The 16677-nt window shown below is 41.2% G+C and overlaps 3 protein-coding genes across 4 annotated transcripts; all 3 read right to left on the reverse strand.

Annotated features, from left to right (window-relative positions):
* Positions 1-486: 486 nt before the first annotated feature.
* LOC108444224 (neurofilament medium polypeptide) lies at positions 487-4906 on the reverse strand. Of its 2 annotated transcripts, XM_017725264.2 has the most exons (4): positions 3759-4906; positions 2999-3123; positions 2862-2888; positions 487-2777 (listed from the first exon to the last, which is right to left on the reverse strand). In XM_017725264.2, the coding sequence occupies exons 1-4, from the start codon at positions 4770-4772 to the stop codon at positions 782-784; spliced, it is 3162 nt and encodes a 1053-aa protein (XP_017580753.2). In that variant the 5' UTR covers positions 4773-4906; the 3' UTR covers positions 487-781. The 2 variants fall into 2 exon arrangements, with proteins under 2 accessions (XP_017580753.2, XP_017580743.2); XM_017725254.2 differs by having other exon boundaries at positions 487-2888.
* A 1383-nt stretch (positions 4907-6289) lies between these two features.
* On the reverse strand, positions 6290-8932 carry ifit8 (interferon-induced protein with tetratricopeptide repeats 8). Its single transcript, XM_017725277.2, has 2 exons — positions 8451-8932; positions 6290-8099 (listed from the first exon to the last, which is right to left on the reverse strand). The coding sequence occupies exon 2, from the start codon at positions 8080-8082 to the stop codon at positions 6790-6792; it is 1293 nt and encodes a 430-aa protein (XP_017580766.1). The 5' UTR covers positions 8083-8099; positions 8451-8932; the 3' UTR covers positions 6290-6789.
* Positions 8933-10991: 2059 nt separating this feature from the next.
* On the reverse strand, positions 10992-16411 carry comtd1 (catechol-O-methyltransferase domain containing 1). The gene is made up of 7 exons (XM_017725243.2): positions 16269-16411; positions 15199-15308; positions 14843-14948; positions 14625-14743; positions 13944-13998; positions 13705-13838; positions 10992-11339 (listed from the first exon to the last, which is right to left on the reverse strand). Exons 1-7 carry the CDS (start codon positions 16333-16335, stop codon positions 11187-11189), a joined length of 744 nt encoding a protein of 247 aa, XP_017580732.1. The 5' UTR covers positions 16336-16411; the 3' UTR covers positions 10992-11186.
* Between the last annotated feature and the right edge of the window lie 266 nt (positions 16412-16677).

Raw genomic sequence — 16677 nt, forward strand, 5'->3', positions numbered from 1 at the left:
CTGTGCCGTTTGCACTTTGTTTTTGAGGAATAGTTTACCTGAATGAAAAAAATTGCAGTTCTGTGATGTTGCTATGTATTTCTTGTTGAGCTGTTCATGAGCATTGGTATCAGAAAATAATGAAACTAAGCCATCTCAAAAGGTAGTACTCAGATTATGTGGTAAATATTTTTTAAATTTGAATCGCAGCATTAATATGATGAATGGACATATAACAACATTGATTTGTTGACTATTGGTCAATGTTTTTAAGAGCTTGATTTGCACACATCAATTACTGGTTGGTCGATGTTAATTCAACCAATACTTCTAAAGCTTTCTAGTGTACATTGTAAGCATTTCTCTATTGAACACCAGTCTTCTTGTTTTTAAATGGCTGTATAGAATGTTAGTGTTCTGTGTATGGTCTCTAAATGAAATTTACAAAGAGTGGTTTCACTGCACCAACATGGAGTGATTTGAGAGGAAAAGAGAACAAAAGTCATATGCTTAAATAATATTTATTCAGACAATAAATAGCATTAATATACATTATCTATCCAGTGCTAGTAGTATAGCAAAATATTTCATTTAATCATATCCTACATTCCATTTTATTTATTTTTACATTCATCAGATTTCATGCATTTAGCAAAAGGCAGAGCTCCTAAGTTGAATTCAATCACTGCAATTGTTTAATTCAGCTGATTAGTCATGCAGTTTCTAAAGCATTTATATCATATTCATTCTTGGTCATTTAACTTCTCGGTTCCAGTCTGGAAGACAGACAGGTCTATGTCTCTTACATAGATACTCCATTCTCAGCTGCTTTTGGCACTTGTTTTTTCTGCTCTGCGTCTTCCTTCACATCAGTGATAGCAGATTTCTGTTCTTTGTCTTGCTCTTTCTTTGATGACATTTTTAGAGCCGGCTCTATTCTTTGATCAGGTTTTGGAGGAGCGGTGTCTTTTTCAGGAGCTGTAATTTTAGTGCTGTCCACTTTTGGGATGTCTTCCTGTGTTGCACTGCTCCCTGTCTTGTCTGATTTCTCAGTTTTTGAGTCCTTGGCTTCTGGCATGTCTTTATCCATTTTTGTCTGGTCCTTTTGTTCTTTTTCCACTGATGTCTCTGAAACGCTTTGTTCGGGTTGTACATCTTTGGAGGTTTCTTGACCTGTAGGCTTGACGATGTCCACCTTTTTAATGTCCTCGGAACTCTCCACTTTGTTCCCTTTGGTTTCGTTTTTCTCATGTTTTTCTTCAGGTTTTGTTTCCCTTTCTGCAGGTTTTGAAGGTTCATCTTTCTGAATGACCTCTAACTTTTTTTCAGTGGATCTGGTTGTTTCACTTTGCTCTGTTTTAAAAGTGTCTGCCACATTTTCTTTAGCGGCATTTGCATTTTTCAGAGATTGCCCCTCAGATTTCGTCTCTGCTGTTGCGACTTTTGGCTGCTTGTCTTCTGACTGCATTTGACTGAGCGCTTTTTCTTCTTTCTTTGACTTGGCATTATCCTCTTTGTCTGTATTTGCCTTGCCTGTCATGTCCTTTGTGCTGCTCTCCTTTTTCTCAGATATCTCAACTTCTGTTTCATTTGCAGCAAATTTGGAAACATCACCCTGTGTTTTTTGTCCCTCGTTTGACTTGGCACTTTCTGCCTTTTCTTTCACAGTCTCTGTAACACCAGCTGGTTTGCTATCTACTTTTTTCTCTGAAAGCTGATCAGATTTTGTTTCCTTTTCTTTATCTTTTGGCACCGTTTCTTTCTTTACTCCCTCAGGCTGTTCGGTTGCGTCTAGATCCTTTTGTACATCCTCCATATCCTTATCCTTTGTACTTTGTGCTTTTTGAGAATCGTCAACTTTAGCTTTCGAAGTTTCTACTGTGTCCTTTGATTCAGCTTTGCTCTCCTCTTTCGAAGCCATCTCCTGTTCTGCCACAGCTTTTTGAGATGCTGGCTGTGGGTCAACAGTGGACGCATTAGCCTCTACGGATTTCACTTCACTGGTTTCCATATTTTTCTCTGCTGATTTTGCAGCAGTAGTATTTTGAGGCTTGGCTGCAGTCGTCATCTCTTCCGTCACCTTTTTGTCTTCGGATTTTGGAGAGATTTTCTCTGTGGCCTTTTCTTTTGGCTTGAGATCTTTAAGTGGTGGCAAATCAGGAGCATTTGACTTTTCCTTTGGCTCCGTCACAACCTCTTGAGTAGCTTTTTGTTCCATTGGCTTTGGTTGTTCTCTGCTATCTTTCTCTACGTCTTTTGTTGGCTCTTTCTGTTTGTCAGTATCAAGGGACATCTTCTTGTCACTGGCTGTATCTACTTGTGGCCTCTCTGGTTCTATTTCTGCATCAGCCTCCTGAGTTTTGGACTCTGCGTCAGCACCTTTAGTCTCAGCTTTATCCTCAGCTTTCTCTTCAGGGAGTTCTGGTGCAAGGCCTTCATGTTGTGTTGGTTCAGTGTCAATGTCAACTTCATCGTGAGCCACAGCAACATCTACAGACACCTTTGGTGACTTGTCTTCTTTTTCAGTTGCATCTTCTGTATTTTCCTCTTCCACCTGTTTGGGGCTGCCTCCGTCATCATCTGTGGCCTCTTTTTCCTCTGACTGGACCTCATTTTGTGCTGCCTTACCTGCATCCTCTTCTTCGGTGCTCACCTTCTCTGATTTAGCGCCCTCTCCCACCCCACTGCCGTCCTCAGACCCTGTGTCTGATATCTCTATATCCTCCCTGGTGGTCTCTGTAATGATCTCCTCAACAAACTTGTACTGTGGTTCTGCTTTCCGAGGTGCTTCCCCCTGCCTTATGACACAAGGGAGAGTATAGATGGGCGACTGCCTATAAACATAAGGTACTGAAACATGTGCATCAGAGAGAATGGAGTACCTCGACTCTTCGCCCTCCAACAGCTTTCTGTTGGTAAAACAAAAGAATAAACATGGTAGATGTTAAACATGTTAACTCTTAACAAGAGGTTTTATTTTTAGTGAGACTCCTGATGACATTCTAATTGTGACTTTTACCTGTATGAATAGATTTCACTATCCAAGGCCATTTTCACATTGAGCAGATCCTGGTACTCCTGCACATGGCTGCTCATGTCATATCTGGTGTTTTTCAGCTCGTGTTCCAACTCTCTGATGGTGTCCTGTGAATAAGCATGAAAGACCCTATTAGGACACTGAGTGCATTAATGTGTAGGCAAATCACAAAGAACACAATTCCTTAATTAGTGAATGTCCAAATCTGTTTAGACTTGGTTTATGAAGAATAACAGTTCTGAAGTTCATTAAGGTGTTTTCTCTGTCATTACTTTTTGAGCTGAGCTGATCTGATTTCTCAGCTTTCTGAAATTTCTGCTGTACAGGCCACCATTCAGTTCTGCAGTGAGGTGACTGTTTTCAGTGCGGAAAACCGGAAAACTCAACTTCAGCACAAAAATTGTTGCTGTGAAAGACTGTGTTGGTTTAAGTTTAGTTTATGAAGAACAACACTCCTGGAAACCATGCATTAATATTTTTTATAATAGTCTCTAGGCTTTTGAAAGTTCTGCTTGTACAGGCCACCATGCATCGTGCAGCTTTGAACAATCTGAACATATGGCTACTGAGAGAATGACCAGACCTCCTTTGGTTTAGTTTATGAAGAACACAACGCCTAGAAACCATGCATTAAGATAAACTACGTTATGATGGTGCATGAAAATAATGCAGGATTCCTGTGCATTTGATGAGAGCGGCAGTGCAGACCATCACTCATCCTGCAGTGAAGGTGGAAACAGACCTGATAGTGGTGGATCTCAGCTTTGTGCCGCTGCTCCAGGTCGTACAGCTGCCTCTCCAGCGCTTCCCTCGTTCCCTTCACGGAGTCGAGCTCCACGTTTCTGGTCTGCAGCTGCCTCCTGTAGTCGCCGATCTCGGCCTTGGTGGCCATGAGGGTCTCTCTGTTGATCTCGGCGGCTCTGGTCAGCTGGGCCACGTGGGCTCGGAAGCGCTCGTCCGCGGGCTGGATGTCACACACTGCGGCGTGACCTTCAAGCTGCAGCCTGATGTCCCTGAGCGCCGCCGTGATGTCTCCTCTGCCGAAGCCGTTCATATCCTGCCTCACCTGGCTCTCCTGGATCTGGACCACGATCTCCGCCACCTCGGCTTCGTGGTTCTTCTTGAGGAAGCCGATTTCATCCGCCAGCGCGCTCGCCTTCCTGTCCAGCTCCTCCTTGGCTACGTGCGCCTCGCTGATGAACTTCTTGAGCGCGCGCACGCTCTCCTCAGCCTCAGCTCTCTCACGCGCCTCCTGCTCGCACTTCTCCCTCAGCGAGTTGAACTCGTCGTGCAGACTCTGCAGGCTCAGCCCGACCTGGTGCTTCTGGACGGTCATTTCGCGCACCTGCTCCCTCAGTTCCTTCATCTCCGGGTCATACTCCTTGGAGAGAGCGGCGGAGGACTGGGCTTTGAGCCGAATGGCTTCTATTTCCTGCTCCAGCGCTCTGTTCTGGTTCTCCAGGTGACGAACTTTCTCGATAAACGCGGCGAAACGGTCGTTAAGGCCGCGAAGTAACTCTTTTTCGTTCGTCACTTTCACGGGTATTATTTCGCCCGAGAGGTGGTAGGGGAAGTCATAGATGTCGCCTGCTTTGGGAGCTGCTCCGTATTCTCCTCTCAGGGCTCCGTTAGCTCGGCTCCGTGCCGTTGCTAATCCGGCGCTAACGCTAATAGCGCTGGCCCGCGATGGACGCGCCTGCAGCGAGTAGCGCTGCCCTTCCCGCTTCCTGCTAGGTGACTTCAGCAGACGCTCCATTGTGAGACTGCTGGCTGACCCTCCTGCCCCTCAGGTTTTTATATACCGCGCTGGGTGCTTGGCTTGCAGAACGAACCTGTCTGTAAAAGCTCAGCATCAGCTGCTCAGCTGCAGCAGCTCGGTGCCCAATGGCAGTGACGTCACGCCCCCCCCCCCCCCCCCGTTCAGTTGGATGAAGTCGAATAACATAACAGACAATTATGTCTCTCATGTACTGTTAGCTTCATTTCATTGAGTGTGTATCTACATCTCTGTGCTGAAATACGTTGCGTTTTGTTTGCCCACGGTGTGCTGCGTCTACCCCCAGGTCTCTTACAGTGGCATCCAGTTTGAGTGGGACGCTTTGAAGTGCCCGTTATCAAATACTCATGAAAATATTACTACAGCCTGTGTATTACTATTTGGGTGCTCAGGGGTGTCTCAAATAGCAACCAATTATACAGGGTGAGTCAAAAGTCACAGGACACTGTTTTATTTTATTTTTTTATGCTGTCACAAGCCTCCACGATGCGGTGCTGAAGGTGGTGTTTGTTGTGGATTTTCTCAGAATACACGATTTGTTTGAGATGGCCCCAGAGATAAAAGTCAATAATAAAATAAAATAAAATAAAACTGTGTCCTGCGACTTTTGACTCACCCTGTGTATTGCTTAAACTGCAAAGTACAACTTTGACATTTCAGAATATGATTTTTCTGTATGGTTAAAAAGAAAACACAGCCAGAGCCACAATGATGTCCCATTATTAAAAACGTGTTCAGTACGCACACACATTTAGGAACATCTAATTAACAAAACATACTGACATTAAACGTCAGTGTCCCACTGTACTTGATGACCAAGTTGCTGTCAGAACAAAAACTCACATCTCCATTTTTGTCATTTTTCAGTTTTTGACATAATATGAAAGTTGTCCAACACATTGTAAATTTCATGATGGATGAACCAACAGAAATGACCAAATATTACTGGGAAAAAGTCTGGTTCTGCTGACTTACTTTAAAAGTAGAGTATGTTTCTCCTTCTCCTGTAAAGTTCTCATTTTGGAGATACATGGTTTTGTTCTGACAACAGTGATATGCAAAACTCACAGTTCAGCAACTTTTTCAAGGTTTCACAAATGAATTATATGGTGATTTTTTACTGCAGGCTTTGGAGCAAAAAACTGCATTAAGTGCAATAGTGATTAATGCTTTGTGGTTTTCTTGTCATTATAAACTGCAGAATCTACAGTAATAACAAAAAGTCTGTTTATTGATTAATTTGTGAGGATGAGAGTAGCCTTGCCTCATGTAGTAGACCTATGTCAGGCTTTTGCTCTGTCCCATTGGGCTACGTATGCATTCCTATGAGTTTTATCTTGCAGTACAGCATTCATTAAATTGTAATTTCTATATGTTTGTACAGCAGAAAAGGGCTGGATACGTCTGCTCTTGGTCATGCTGAACAGAATGAGAAATTGATCCAAACTCAGCATTCACAGCAAGACTTCTGGAAAACATGACATCCACACAAGGTCTACACAGAGGATTTCACATGAAGTATTTAATTCTAGTGCAAATAAAGACATGGTATTTTTTCAGAATGTGAACAAATATGATTACATAGGATGGTTAATATGTTCTTTAATATGAATACAGTTTTTTCTGTAATTGAAAGACAACATAATACAGTTAGTTTTTAATGAAATGCAAGCAAAAAACAATGAAATTACACATTTTAAAATACAACATCTCTAGAATGTACTGTAGAATCTTGGTCCTGGAAAATACAATAATTAAAATGTCCTATGGCAGAGTACTGCATATTTTAGTAATTTTTTCTGTTCTAAGACGGCTGATTCTATTAGTCAGGTAATTAAAGCCCTTCCTGAGGTTAGAATGGGTGTGTCAGAGCAGGGAAACCACAAAAATGTGCAGTGCTCTGCCATAGGACATTTTAATGATTGTATATTTCAGGTATGTCTGATCCAAGATGTTAGGCTTTTTTTATGTTAGCTTTTGCAGACTTATGGGCAGTTTATTCCTCAGTGCCAACAATATTTCCTCTTCTTAAAGAATTCATGAACTCTCGAATCTGGTACACATCTTTTCGGTTATTGTGAAGGACTTTGTAGAGTCTGTTTTTACAGTTTCTCCATTCTGTGGAAATGTTTTGCAGTGCCATGCCCTCTTTATAATGCTTGACCGCTGTTGCCTCTGAGCCCAGGCGGTACATGTTGAAGTCTCCATACAGGCGATGCCAGGCCTGGAGGTCAGCTGGCTTCAGGTTTGGGCGGACAAACAACTCCTGAAATTTCTGCTCTGCTTTACCACAGTTCTTAAGCTCGGCATACCTAAGCGCTAACTCCATCTGTGGGTAGAGGAAATCTGGATTTAAGCGGACACCCTCTTCTATATGGTGAACACAGAGGCGCAATAGCTGTGGGTTGTGAATATCTTGTAACTGCTTGGCTTTCCAGCGGTAATTGTTGGCAATTTCATGGTGCAAACGTGAAGAGTCTGGCACTTTCTCCAATATTTTCTGGAGCACCTCCAGTGCCATGTCATAACACTCCTCCTTCTTCATGAACTTAGCAACATGCAAGACTACATTCAGGTCATATGGAGCCATTCGTAGAGCTTTCCTCATGTGCTCCCATGCCTCAGCGTTCCTCTTGTTCTTGTAGCACTTCAGCCCCAGGTAGACATGAATCATGGCATTGTCTGGGTTCAGTTTCTGGGCTTTCTTCAGCTGAGCTACTGCAGAGGACTCTTCAAAAGGCACACGTTTATCCTCCCTGATCTCCAGGCCCTCCATGTGGAACAGGGAGAAGGCATAGCCAGTGTTCCACTCCCTGTCTTCTGGTTCTTTCTGTAGGGCCTCTTGAAAGCTCTCTTTGGCCCTGCTATAGTGCTTTTTGGAGAACCAGAGGAGAGACCATGCCTTTTCACTCTGGACTTCACGGATCAACTCAGCCTTTACTGGACTAGGGACAGCTCCAGAAATTTCAGACAGTTTCTCCATATAAAGTTTGGTCTTAGCTTCGTTACCCATGTGATGGTGCAACCAGGCTAAATTTCCATATGTAACGATACCTTGTGAATCTTTCTTTGCTCTTTCCAAACACTTGAGAGCCTCATCATTAAAACCCTGCAAGTGTTTAATGTAGGCCAAAAAATTTAAGAGTCTTTGTCTAAAATTTCCTTCATGCTGAGTTTCAACAGACAGACTCTCAGAGTATTTGATCTCCAGGAAATTAAGATCAGCTTCCTCCTTCTGTAGGTCCCAAGTGAAGTGACAGTCCAGTTTCTTAAGTTCCTCGTCAATCATTTTTACTGTTTGCAAAGCTAAAGAGAGAGAAAAATGATGTCTGAACCCGTTTTATATGTGCAGAGTCACAATAGATTTTGCATTTAAATTTTTGATGATATTTTTTGCTTCAAATTTTTTTACTGCAATCATACTAGACTCAAATTAGTATTGGCTGCATCTCAGTGGAGGACCAAATGCAGAGAAGACTGGGTTACTCTCAACTTTAATTATTACACTGATTAAAGAAACAGTGACTTGGTAAAATCAGTCTGGAATGTGGCACAAGAACAATTTAAATCTTTTCTGAAGACATTATTCTGAGGATAGGTTTTACATGAGAAGGTTCTGGTGATATATGTTAATAAAGGTACTGATAAAGCGCTTACCTTCTGTTACCAGTGGGCTGTGGGCACTGCTGACGGTATCTGGTGATGTGTGAGGAAATCATAGGTTTAAATAGTGTATGGCAAGTGCCAGCTGTCTGACTTAAGTTTCACTTTCTATTTCTGCAAATCCAGTTAAACGAAACTGTGAAGTGGCACTTTCAGCCATGCTAGTAGAAGAAAACTACTTAATTATTCGTTCAGTCCTAGAACTGTGAAATGCAGCCTAGCCTGACCATCAACAAAACACCAGCCATTAAAAAGTATTGTACAAACTTTTTTGGAGATAAAAATAAAATCAGGTGACTGCAGACACTTTTATTTGCAATATCCAGAAGTGGCTCTATTAAAAAATTAAAAAAGATTTTCTTAGTAATTTTAACTCTTATTGTAACGAAAATAAACACTATTTTAGATACAACCCCAATTGCAATGAAGTTGGGACATTGTGTAAAACATAAATAAAAACAGAATACGATGATTTGCAAATCCTTTTCAACATATATTCAATTGAATACACTACAAAGACAAGATATTTAATTTATTGTTTTTTATTGTTTTTTGCAAATATTCACTCACTTTGAATTTGATGCCTGCAACACGTTCCAAAGAAGTTGGGACAGGGGCAGCAAAAGACTGGGAAAGTTGAGGAATGCTCAAAACACCTGTTTGGAACATTCCACAGGTTAATTGGAAACAGGTGAGTGTCATGATTGGGTATAAAGGGAGCATCCCCTAGTTCACAAGCAAAGATGAGGTGAGGTTCACCACTTTGTGAACAACTGCATGAGCAAATAGTCCAACAGTTTGAGAGCAACATTTCTCAACATGCATTTCATCATCTACAGTCCATAATATCATCAAAAGTTTCAGAGAATCGGCAGAAATCTCTGCAAGTAATGCCTGGTTCACACTACACGACTTTTGCAGTCGTCAGGTTTTTGTGCCGTTCACACTACATGACTGGTTGTGCTGTAATCGCGAGTCTTTCCGTTGTTGTGGTTTTCACACTACATGACTGATCGGCGACACGGGCTCACAAATTAAACGACTTTCACCCTGGGGAATCACCGACTCATCTGGCTGCTGTCCAAAAACACGAGAACACATGAAAACTAAACTCTCGTGAGAACTAGCAATACCACGTAGAAGATAGGTTCTCGACTCTGTTGTGGTACAGGTCACTGGACACGTCAAAAAGGCACTGGTGCTCTTGCCAACTGTTCCTCCATTTCTTGTGTCCAAGTAGAGTGAGAACCTCTTGTAGCCATTATTCTGTTTGTGTATTCCTCGACTGTCGCACGGAGAGATCTTCAATGGTAACGCGGTTCTCTCTCTACGCCTTCCCATTGGCTGTAGCTAGACGCTGCTGTTGAATCACAGTCGCCGACTGGCTGGATATTAAACATGCTAGATATTTGCCAGGGGTCTGCGATTAGTCGGCGACAGCTCGGCGAGCGTCTTTCAGCCGTTCACACTACACGACTGAGCAAGCGCCAAGTGAGCCCCGATTTGCCTCCGACCACAGGTCCCCGGACTGTTGAGCAACTGAAGTTGTACATCAAGCAAGAATGGAAAAGAATTCCACCTACAAAGCTTCAACAATTAGTGTCCTCAGTTCCCAAATGCTTATTGAGTGTTGTTAAAAGGAAAGGTGATGTAACACAGTGGTAAACATGCCCCTGTCCCAACTTATTTGGAACGTGTTGCAGGCATCAAAATGAGTGAATATTTGCAAAAAACAATAAAGCTTATCCGTTTGAACATTAAATATCTTGTCTTTGTAGTGTATTCAGTTGAATATAGGTTGAAAAGGATTTGCAATTCATTGTATTTTGTTTTTATTTATGTTTTACACAACGTCCCAACTTCATTGGAATTGGGGTTGTAAATTGCGCCCCGATATAACGGATCTGAAGGACTGTGGGTGCATCTGGCGGCCACATACTGAAATCAACAGGATTTTTGCAACCAGTTTTTCACGCAAACCCTGTGAATCTCCAACTTCTTTCATAAATCGGCCTACAGGAATGTAAGTTGCTTGGGTCAATTAGATATGACCACCTTAAACTGCATAATTATTAGCAGGTTATTCATTTTATTATTATTCATCATATCTTCATTATTTAATAATTACTGTGAACTACTCAGTACCTACTATGAAAGATGTAAGTCATGTTATAATGAGAATTAGGAACTTAAATGTGGGCCCATATACAGGCCTTTGCTTTTTGAGGGGTACATGAAAAAGGAGCTTTTGTCAGAAAAAGAAAAGTCAGTGTTGATTTACAGTTTCATTTCTTGCAAATCACTACCAAGAGACTCTCACTGTTGGGAAACAGTATCTGTGTCATCTGAGGATGAGATGTTATTGAACACTGCCAGCTGATTGAGGCTGAGCTGAGTTTTACAACTTTGAAGTAGTTTGTAACAAGTTGAAAGGCATCTTGACACGTGAGTCATCTGGCTGAACTAATATTGAATAATAAATGGGAACCTACATTCTGTTTTTTTAAGAAAATATGAAGCATGTTGAGAAATGAGTAAATTGGAACCTTCTTGAAGAAGCTATTTATTCAGCATTTTCTTTTTCAAAGCAGGAAAAGGTCAAAGAGTTATTGTGTTGTGTAAATTGTAAGCCTTTAGAGAACAATCCTGTAATATATGATTTAAAAATCAACAATAATTAAAATTAAACTAGATTAGCCTGCTCTGTTTTGTTTGGTCAATAGTAAGGGATTATAATTTGATAGCCAAGGTTAGGCCATCACCAACTGTAAGCATGCTCAGATCAACTCGCTGATCTTTGTGTAATTTCTTATTCAGCTCGTCAATGCTTTGTGAGGTTACATCGTCCTTGTCAGGGTTTATGACACTTCCACCCCAAAGGACCTGAGGAGTAGAGGGGCAGCATGTCAGCACATGCAGGTACATGGTAAGCACTTCAGAACTGTTAGCAAGCTAGACTCTGTTCACAACATGCATGAACTATCTAGGTCAGGCTTGCCCAAACGTTTTGTCTTGTGCAATGTTTGTGGTGGACATAGGGTCAAAAATGACCAAAGGTATAACAAAAAGGGATCGAATTGAAATGGATTTTTTTTCAAGTATATGTATGTATGTACACTGCTCAAAAAAAAAAGGGAACACTTAAACAACACAATATAACTCCAAGTAAATCAAACTTCTGTGAAATCAAACTTTCCACTTAGGAAGCAACACTGATTGACAATCAATTTCACATACTGTTGTGCAAATGGAACAGACAACGGGTGGAAATTATTGGCAATTAGCAAGACACACTCAATAAAGGAGTGGTTCTGCAGGTGGGGACCACAGACCACTTCTCAGTACCGATGCTTTCTGGCTGATGTTTTGGTCAGTTCTGAATGTTGGTGGTGCTTTCACACTCATGGTAGCATGAGACGGACTCTACAACCCACATAAGTGTCTCAGGTAGTACAACTCATTCAGGATGGCACATCAATGCGAGCTGTGGCAACAAGGTTTTCTGTGTCTGTCAGCGTAGTGTCCAGAGGCTGGAGGCGCTACCAGGAGACAGGCCAGTACACCAGGAGATATGGAGGAGGCCGTAGGAGGGCAACAATCCAGCAGCAGGACCGCTACCTCCGCCTTTGTGCAAGGAGGAACAGGAGGAGCACTGCCAGAGCCCTGCAAAATGACCTCCAGCAGGCCACAAATGGGCATGTGTCTGCACAAATGGTTAGAAACCGACTCCATGAGGATGGTATGAGGGCCTGATGTCCACAGATGGGGGTTGTGCTCACAGCCCAACACTGTGCAGGACGCTTGGCATTTGCCAGAGAACACCAGGATTGGCAAATTCGCCACTGGCGCCCTGTGCTCTTCACAGATGAAAGCAGGTTCACACTGAGCACATGTGACAGACATGACAGAGTCTGGAGATGCCATGGAGAGCGATCTGCTGCCTGCAACATCCTTCAGCATGACTGGTTTTGCAGTGGGTCAGTAATGGTGTGGTGGCATTTCTTTGGAGGGCCGCACAGCCTTCCATGTGCCTGCCAGAGGTAGCCTGATTGCCATTAGGTACCGAGATGAGATCCTCAGACCCCTTGTGAGACCATATGCTGGTGCGGTTGGCCCTGGGTTCCTCCTAATGCAGGACAATGCTAGACCTCATGTGGCTGGAGTGTGTCAGCAGTTTCTGCAAGATGAAGGCATTGAAGCTATGGACTGTCCCGCCCATTCCCCAGACCTGAATCCGATTGAGCACATCTGGGACATCATGTCTCGCTCCATTCACCAACGCCATGTTGCACCACAGACTGTCCAGGAGTGGGCGGATGCTTTAGTCCAGGTCTGGGAGGACATCCCTCAGGAGACCATCCGCCACCTCATCAGGAGCATGCCCAGGAGTTGTAGGGAGGTCATACAGGCACGTGGAGGCCACACACAATACTGAGCCTCATTTTGACTTGTTTTAAGGACATTACATCAAAGTTGGATCAGCCTGTAGTGTGTTTTTCCACTTTAATTTTGTGTGTCACTCCAATTCCAGGCCTGCGTTGGTTGATAAATTTGATTTCCATTGATGATTTTTGTGTGATTTTGTTGTCAGCACATTCAACTTTGTACAGAACAAAGTATTCAATGAGAATATTTCATTCATTCAGATCTAGGATGTGTTATTTGAGTGTTCCCTTTATTTTTTTGAGCAGTGTATATATATGTATTTGTATATGTATATATATGTATTCATATATATATATATATATATATATATATATATATATATATGAACACTATGTGATTAATAATTGTTCATTATAGTGATTATAGTATGTCCATTTCTGTTGTTTTCAGTTTTTGACATAATTTGAAAATGTCTGTTGTTGTTTACATTGTGTGTAAACTGCATGTTGAATAGACCAAAAGAAACAGCCCACAATGTCTCAGAGAAAAAGTCTGGTTCCATTGACTTACATTAAAAATAAAGTAGGTTTTTTCTCTCTCCTGTAAAGTTACCGTTTTGAAATACAAGATTTTGTTCCGACAACAATGATATGTAGTATAAAAATATGTTTGTTCTCTCATTGGATGTGGAGTTCTGCCAGGTCAAATGAAATGTCCTCAAGGACAGCCCTGATCTAGGTTGTGTAAAGAGCTATTGATTAACTGACGTAAGTGTAGACTGAAAGTAACAGCTAAACAAGCAATACCAGTCATGATAATGTTTTTCTAGGCACATACAGTTATTTATGTATATCTTACTTACATTATCTATAGCAATTATTCCACCCTTACGAATAAGCTGGAGAGACTTTTCATAGTAATTCTCATTGTTTTCCTTGTCTGCATCAATGAACACAAAGTCATAAGTTTCAGCTTCTCCAGCTTCAAGAAGTTCATCTGTGAAAAGGACAAAACCATTTGCAGATTACAAGATACAAGTATTCACACTCCAACTAGAGAGAAAGAAATTCAATGTGTAAATTAAAAATAGTTTAAAATTACCTAAGGTTTTAAGTGCGATTTGATGACGAATATCAACTTTATTCTCTACACCAGCCTAATGGGAAGAAACATTGAGGCATTTATTATTTGTTACCACCTAACAGTGAAAAAGTCGGCTTGCTGTGTTGCTTCTGTTTGTGTTGTGTAGTTTCGTATATCTTTGAGATGAATTGTGTCGCTGTTTGGTGCAAAAACTGCAAGTCTTATCTGTTCTGCCCTTGGGATTCAAAAAGCACAGATAAAGCAAAGTACTCTGATGCTTGGCTTTGCAAGTTGTGTAGACACTGATACCAAAGCTGACATCGACATGTACTTCAATCAGCACTCTCTCCTCTCTGATTGACATTTCTGCATTTCTTGAATGACCAGACTATTAGGCTTCACACTGTCTATTCTCTGAGGGACTGCTGCAAATCAATGAGCTCAAAATTAGATACCTATGCTGCACCTTTCTCTTCAGTAGAGCGTGAACCCATGAAATTCTTTTGTCAGAGAAGCAGCAGTGTTCTTATCCAACGCTGTCTAGTCTGCCTTTGCCATTTGAAACAGACATTTATAATAGAGATCCTAAGAGGAGCAGGCCTTTCACGAACCTTGAAAAACTTGTAGCGATTAATTAATAACATGTCAATCAGTTCAGTGAATTCAGGGAACTCTGTAATGTTGTTGATATCCACAGACCTCTTGGAAGTATGGCTTGCCAATATTGATGTAATCCTCATTTATTTCACAGGCTACCACTTGGCCATCCTCAGGAACTGCCAGAGCCATACTCAAAGTATTGTAGCCTGTGTACATGCCTGAGATAGGAAAACATACCAGAATGAGTGTCTCAAAGACATAAATGGTGTTCCATACTGGAATGGATTAAAACCTTTAATGAAGCTTCAGGTTCTCACCTATTTCAATGGTTTTGTTGCCTTTGATCAACTTTAGCAAATTGGCCATTAACTGAGCCTGTTCTGCAGCCACCATCATGCCACTCCTAGGATCTTCCATAGTTTTCTGAGAATTGTAAATGCAGAAACACCAAACATTTTGGTCGAAGACACAGTGTGAGTGTGTTCAACGTTTGATTGTTTTGCTGTTGTTCCATCATGCATGAAGCTCTGCTGACCTCTAGTGCCTGTATGACAAACATGCTTGTGGAAGTGAGCTAAATGTATCAGTCTTATTTGTGTTATATTCCACAGTATCATTCTTGAAAGAATGAGACAGAAATATGTGAATGTTTGTCACAGATGACCACACATACCAAGCGCAGCTTTGTCAGCACAGGATGTTCCCTTAAAGAGTTATTGAGCACATACTGTAGCAGGGGGTTGTCTCCCTTGTGACTCTTGCTGATAAGGCCTGGTCTTCCAGCTCCACATGACAGAATAAAGGCAGAAAGTCATATATAGATGTAGGAGAAATTGATGCTATATATGTATTTACAGGATCCTAAATTTAGAAGCAGACATTACTCGTCAGGCTTCAGGCTGGATTCATCATTATGAAGTACTATCTGACAGGATCTCCTATTGCTTTTTTTATTTGCTTTCACTGTTTCAGTGGAGAATTTCTCAAATTTTTCATAATTAAATCAAGATACAAATACATATTCAGAGTGATAAGAATCAGATGACAGAAGAGTTTAATAACTCTTAAAGCTCTCTCACAGAACATTTTTACATGAATTCATTATGAATACACTGCTTGATGCCTGAGAAGTGATTTTATTATAGTTTTGAGAGAAAGTTTTATATAAAAAAGTCTATTCATGCTAGAGTGATACACGCAGGGCTTATAAAACAAAAATATCCCTCCCTAAACTATATTTTTCCCCAGGTTTACCTCGTTGTACCATGATAAACACGGCATCTAAAACTCAGAAGACATGTAGAGCTTCATTGGTATATTTGGTTAGTAAATAAAATGGCTTTATTTGCACAGTGCTCCTTGTGACCCCTGGTTCCTGTCACCACCATGGTAAAGAAATCAGTCATTTCACTAACCACTCTGAATGACTTTATTTACAGCTTATGAAGGTTCTCTTGTATCTGTCTGTTGTATATGATAGTTTTCAAATGCACTTTTTCAAAATGTTTCATTTTTGTTCTTTGAGCGTGTACAGAACATGTCACTGATCTTCCACAGAACTGGTCTCTAAAATGACATGGCACTTACCATTTGAGCAGCAGCTCTAGTGCCTGCATTCTGTCAGCAGAGCTGTCTATGTTCCTAAATGGATCAGTCTTTCTGAAGTTCTCAGAGTCACTGACATTTTATTAGCTTAATACATGACTAAGCGTCATCTTTCCAAGCACATCATTTAGATCTTACCTGACAGCGCCAGGAAAAGCAAAACAGTGAAAATCATCTGGGAAAGCATCCTGATGTTCCTTTGCATGGTTTAGAGGTTCAGTAGGGTGCAAGAGTCCAGTGTGCTTTCAGTACTAGTCAGTGCAACTGCTATTTGTAATCATCTGTTTGTTTGGCCCCCTTAGAGCAAATGAGATTAGTTGCTTTGTGCAATGATTAACTTTTATGTAAGACCTCAAATTTGATGTTGAAATGAGAGTTAAGAATAGGGAAACTATTTAGTGAGCAGTTTCCAACAAGGGTTTTGTCATTTAATGTATTAAATGTACGCCAACTGAAACCAAGATTTGTCTTTTGTTCCTATGAATTTCTCAATGTATGTATGTATGTATGTATGTATGTATATATATATATGTATATATATATATAT

This window comes from Pygocentrus nattereri, chromosome 5 (genome assembly GCF_015220715.1).
Source record: "Pygocentrus nattereri isolate fPygNat1 chromosome 5, fPygNat1.pri, whole genome shotgun sequence".
NCBI classification, from domain to species: domain Eukaryota; kingdom Metazoa; phylum Chordata; class Actinopteri; order Characiformes; family Serrasalmidae; genus Pygocentrus; species Pygocentrus nattereri.

Bases quoted from the DNA above. Each gene is read 5' to 3' on its own strand.
- LOC108444224 (XM_017725254.2), bottom strand. From the start codon at position 4,772: ATGGAGCGTCTGCTGAAGTCACCTAGCAGGAAGCGGGAAGGGCAGCGC. The intron at 3,124-3,758 runs GTCTGTTTCCAC...GCTTATTCACAG, and splicing joins CTGAGATCCACCACTATCAG to GACACCATCAGAGAGTTGGA. The intron at 2,889-2,998 runs GTAAAAGTCACA...TTTTACCAACAG, and splicing joins AGTGAAATCTATTCATACAG to AAAGCTGTTGGAGGGCGAAG.
- ifit8 (XM_017725277.2), bottom strand. From the start codon at position 8,082: ATGATTGACGAGGAACTTAAGAAACTGGACTGTCACTTCACTTGGGAC.
- comtd1 (XM_017725243.2), bottom strand. From the start codon at position 16,335: ATGCAAAGGAACATCAGGATGCTTTCCCAGATGATTTTCACTGTTTTG. The intron at 13,839-13,943 runs GTAATTTTAAAC...TCCTTTTCACAG, and splicing joins AATCGCACTTAAAACCTTAG to ATGAACTTCTTGAAGCTGGA. The intron at 11,340-13,704 runs GTAAGTAAGATA...TCTACTCCTCAG, and splicing joins GAATAATTGCTATAGATAAT to GTCCTTTGGGGTGGAAGTGT.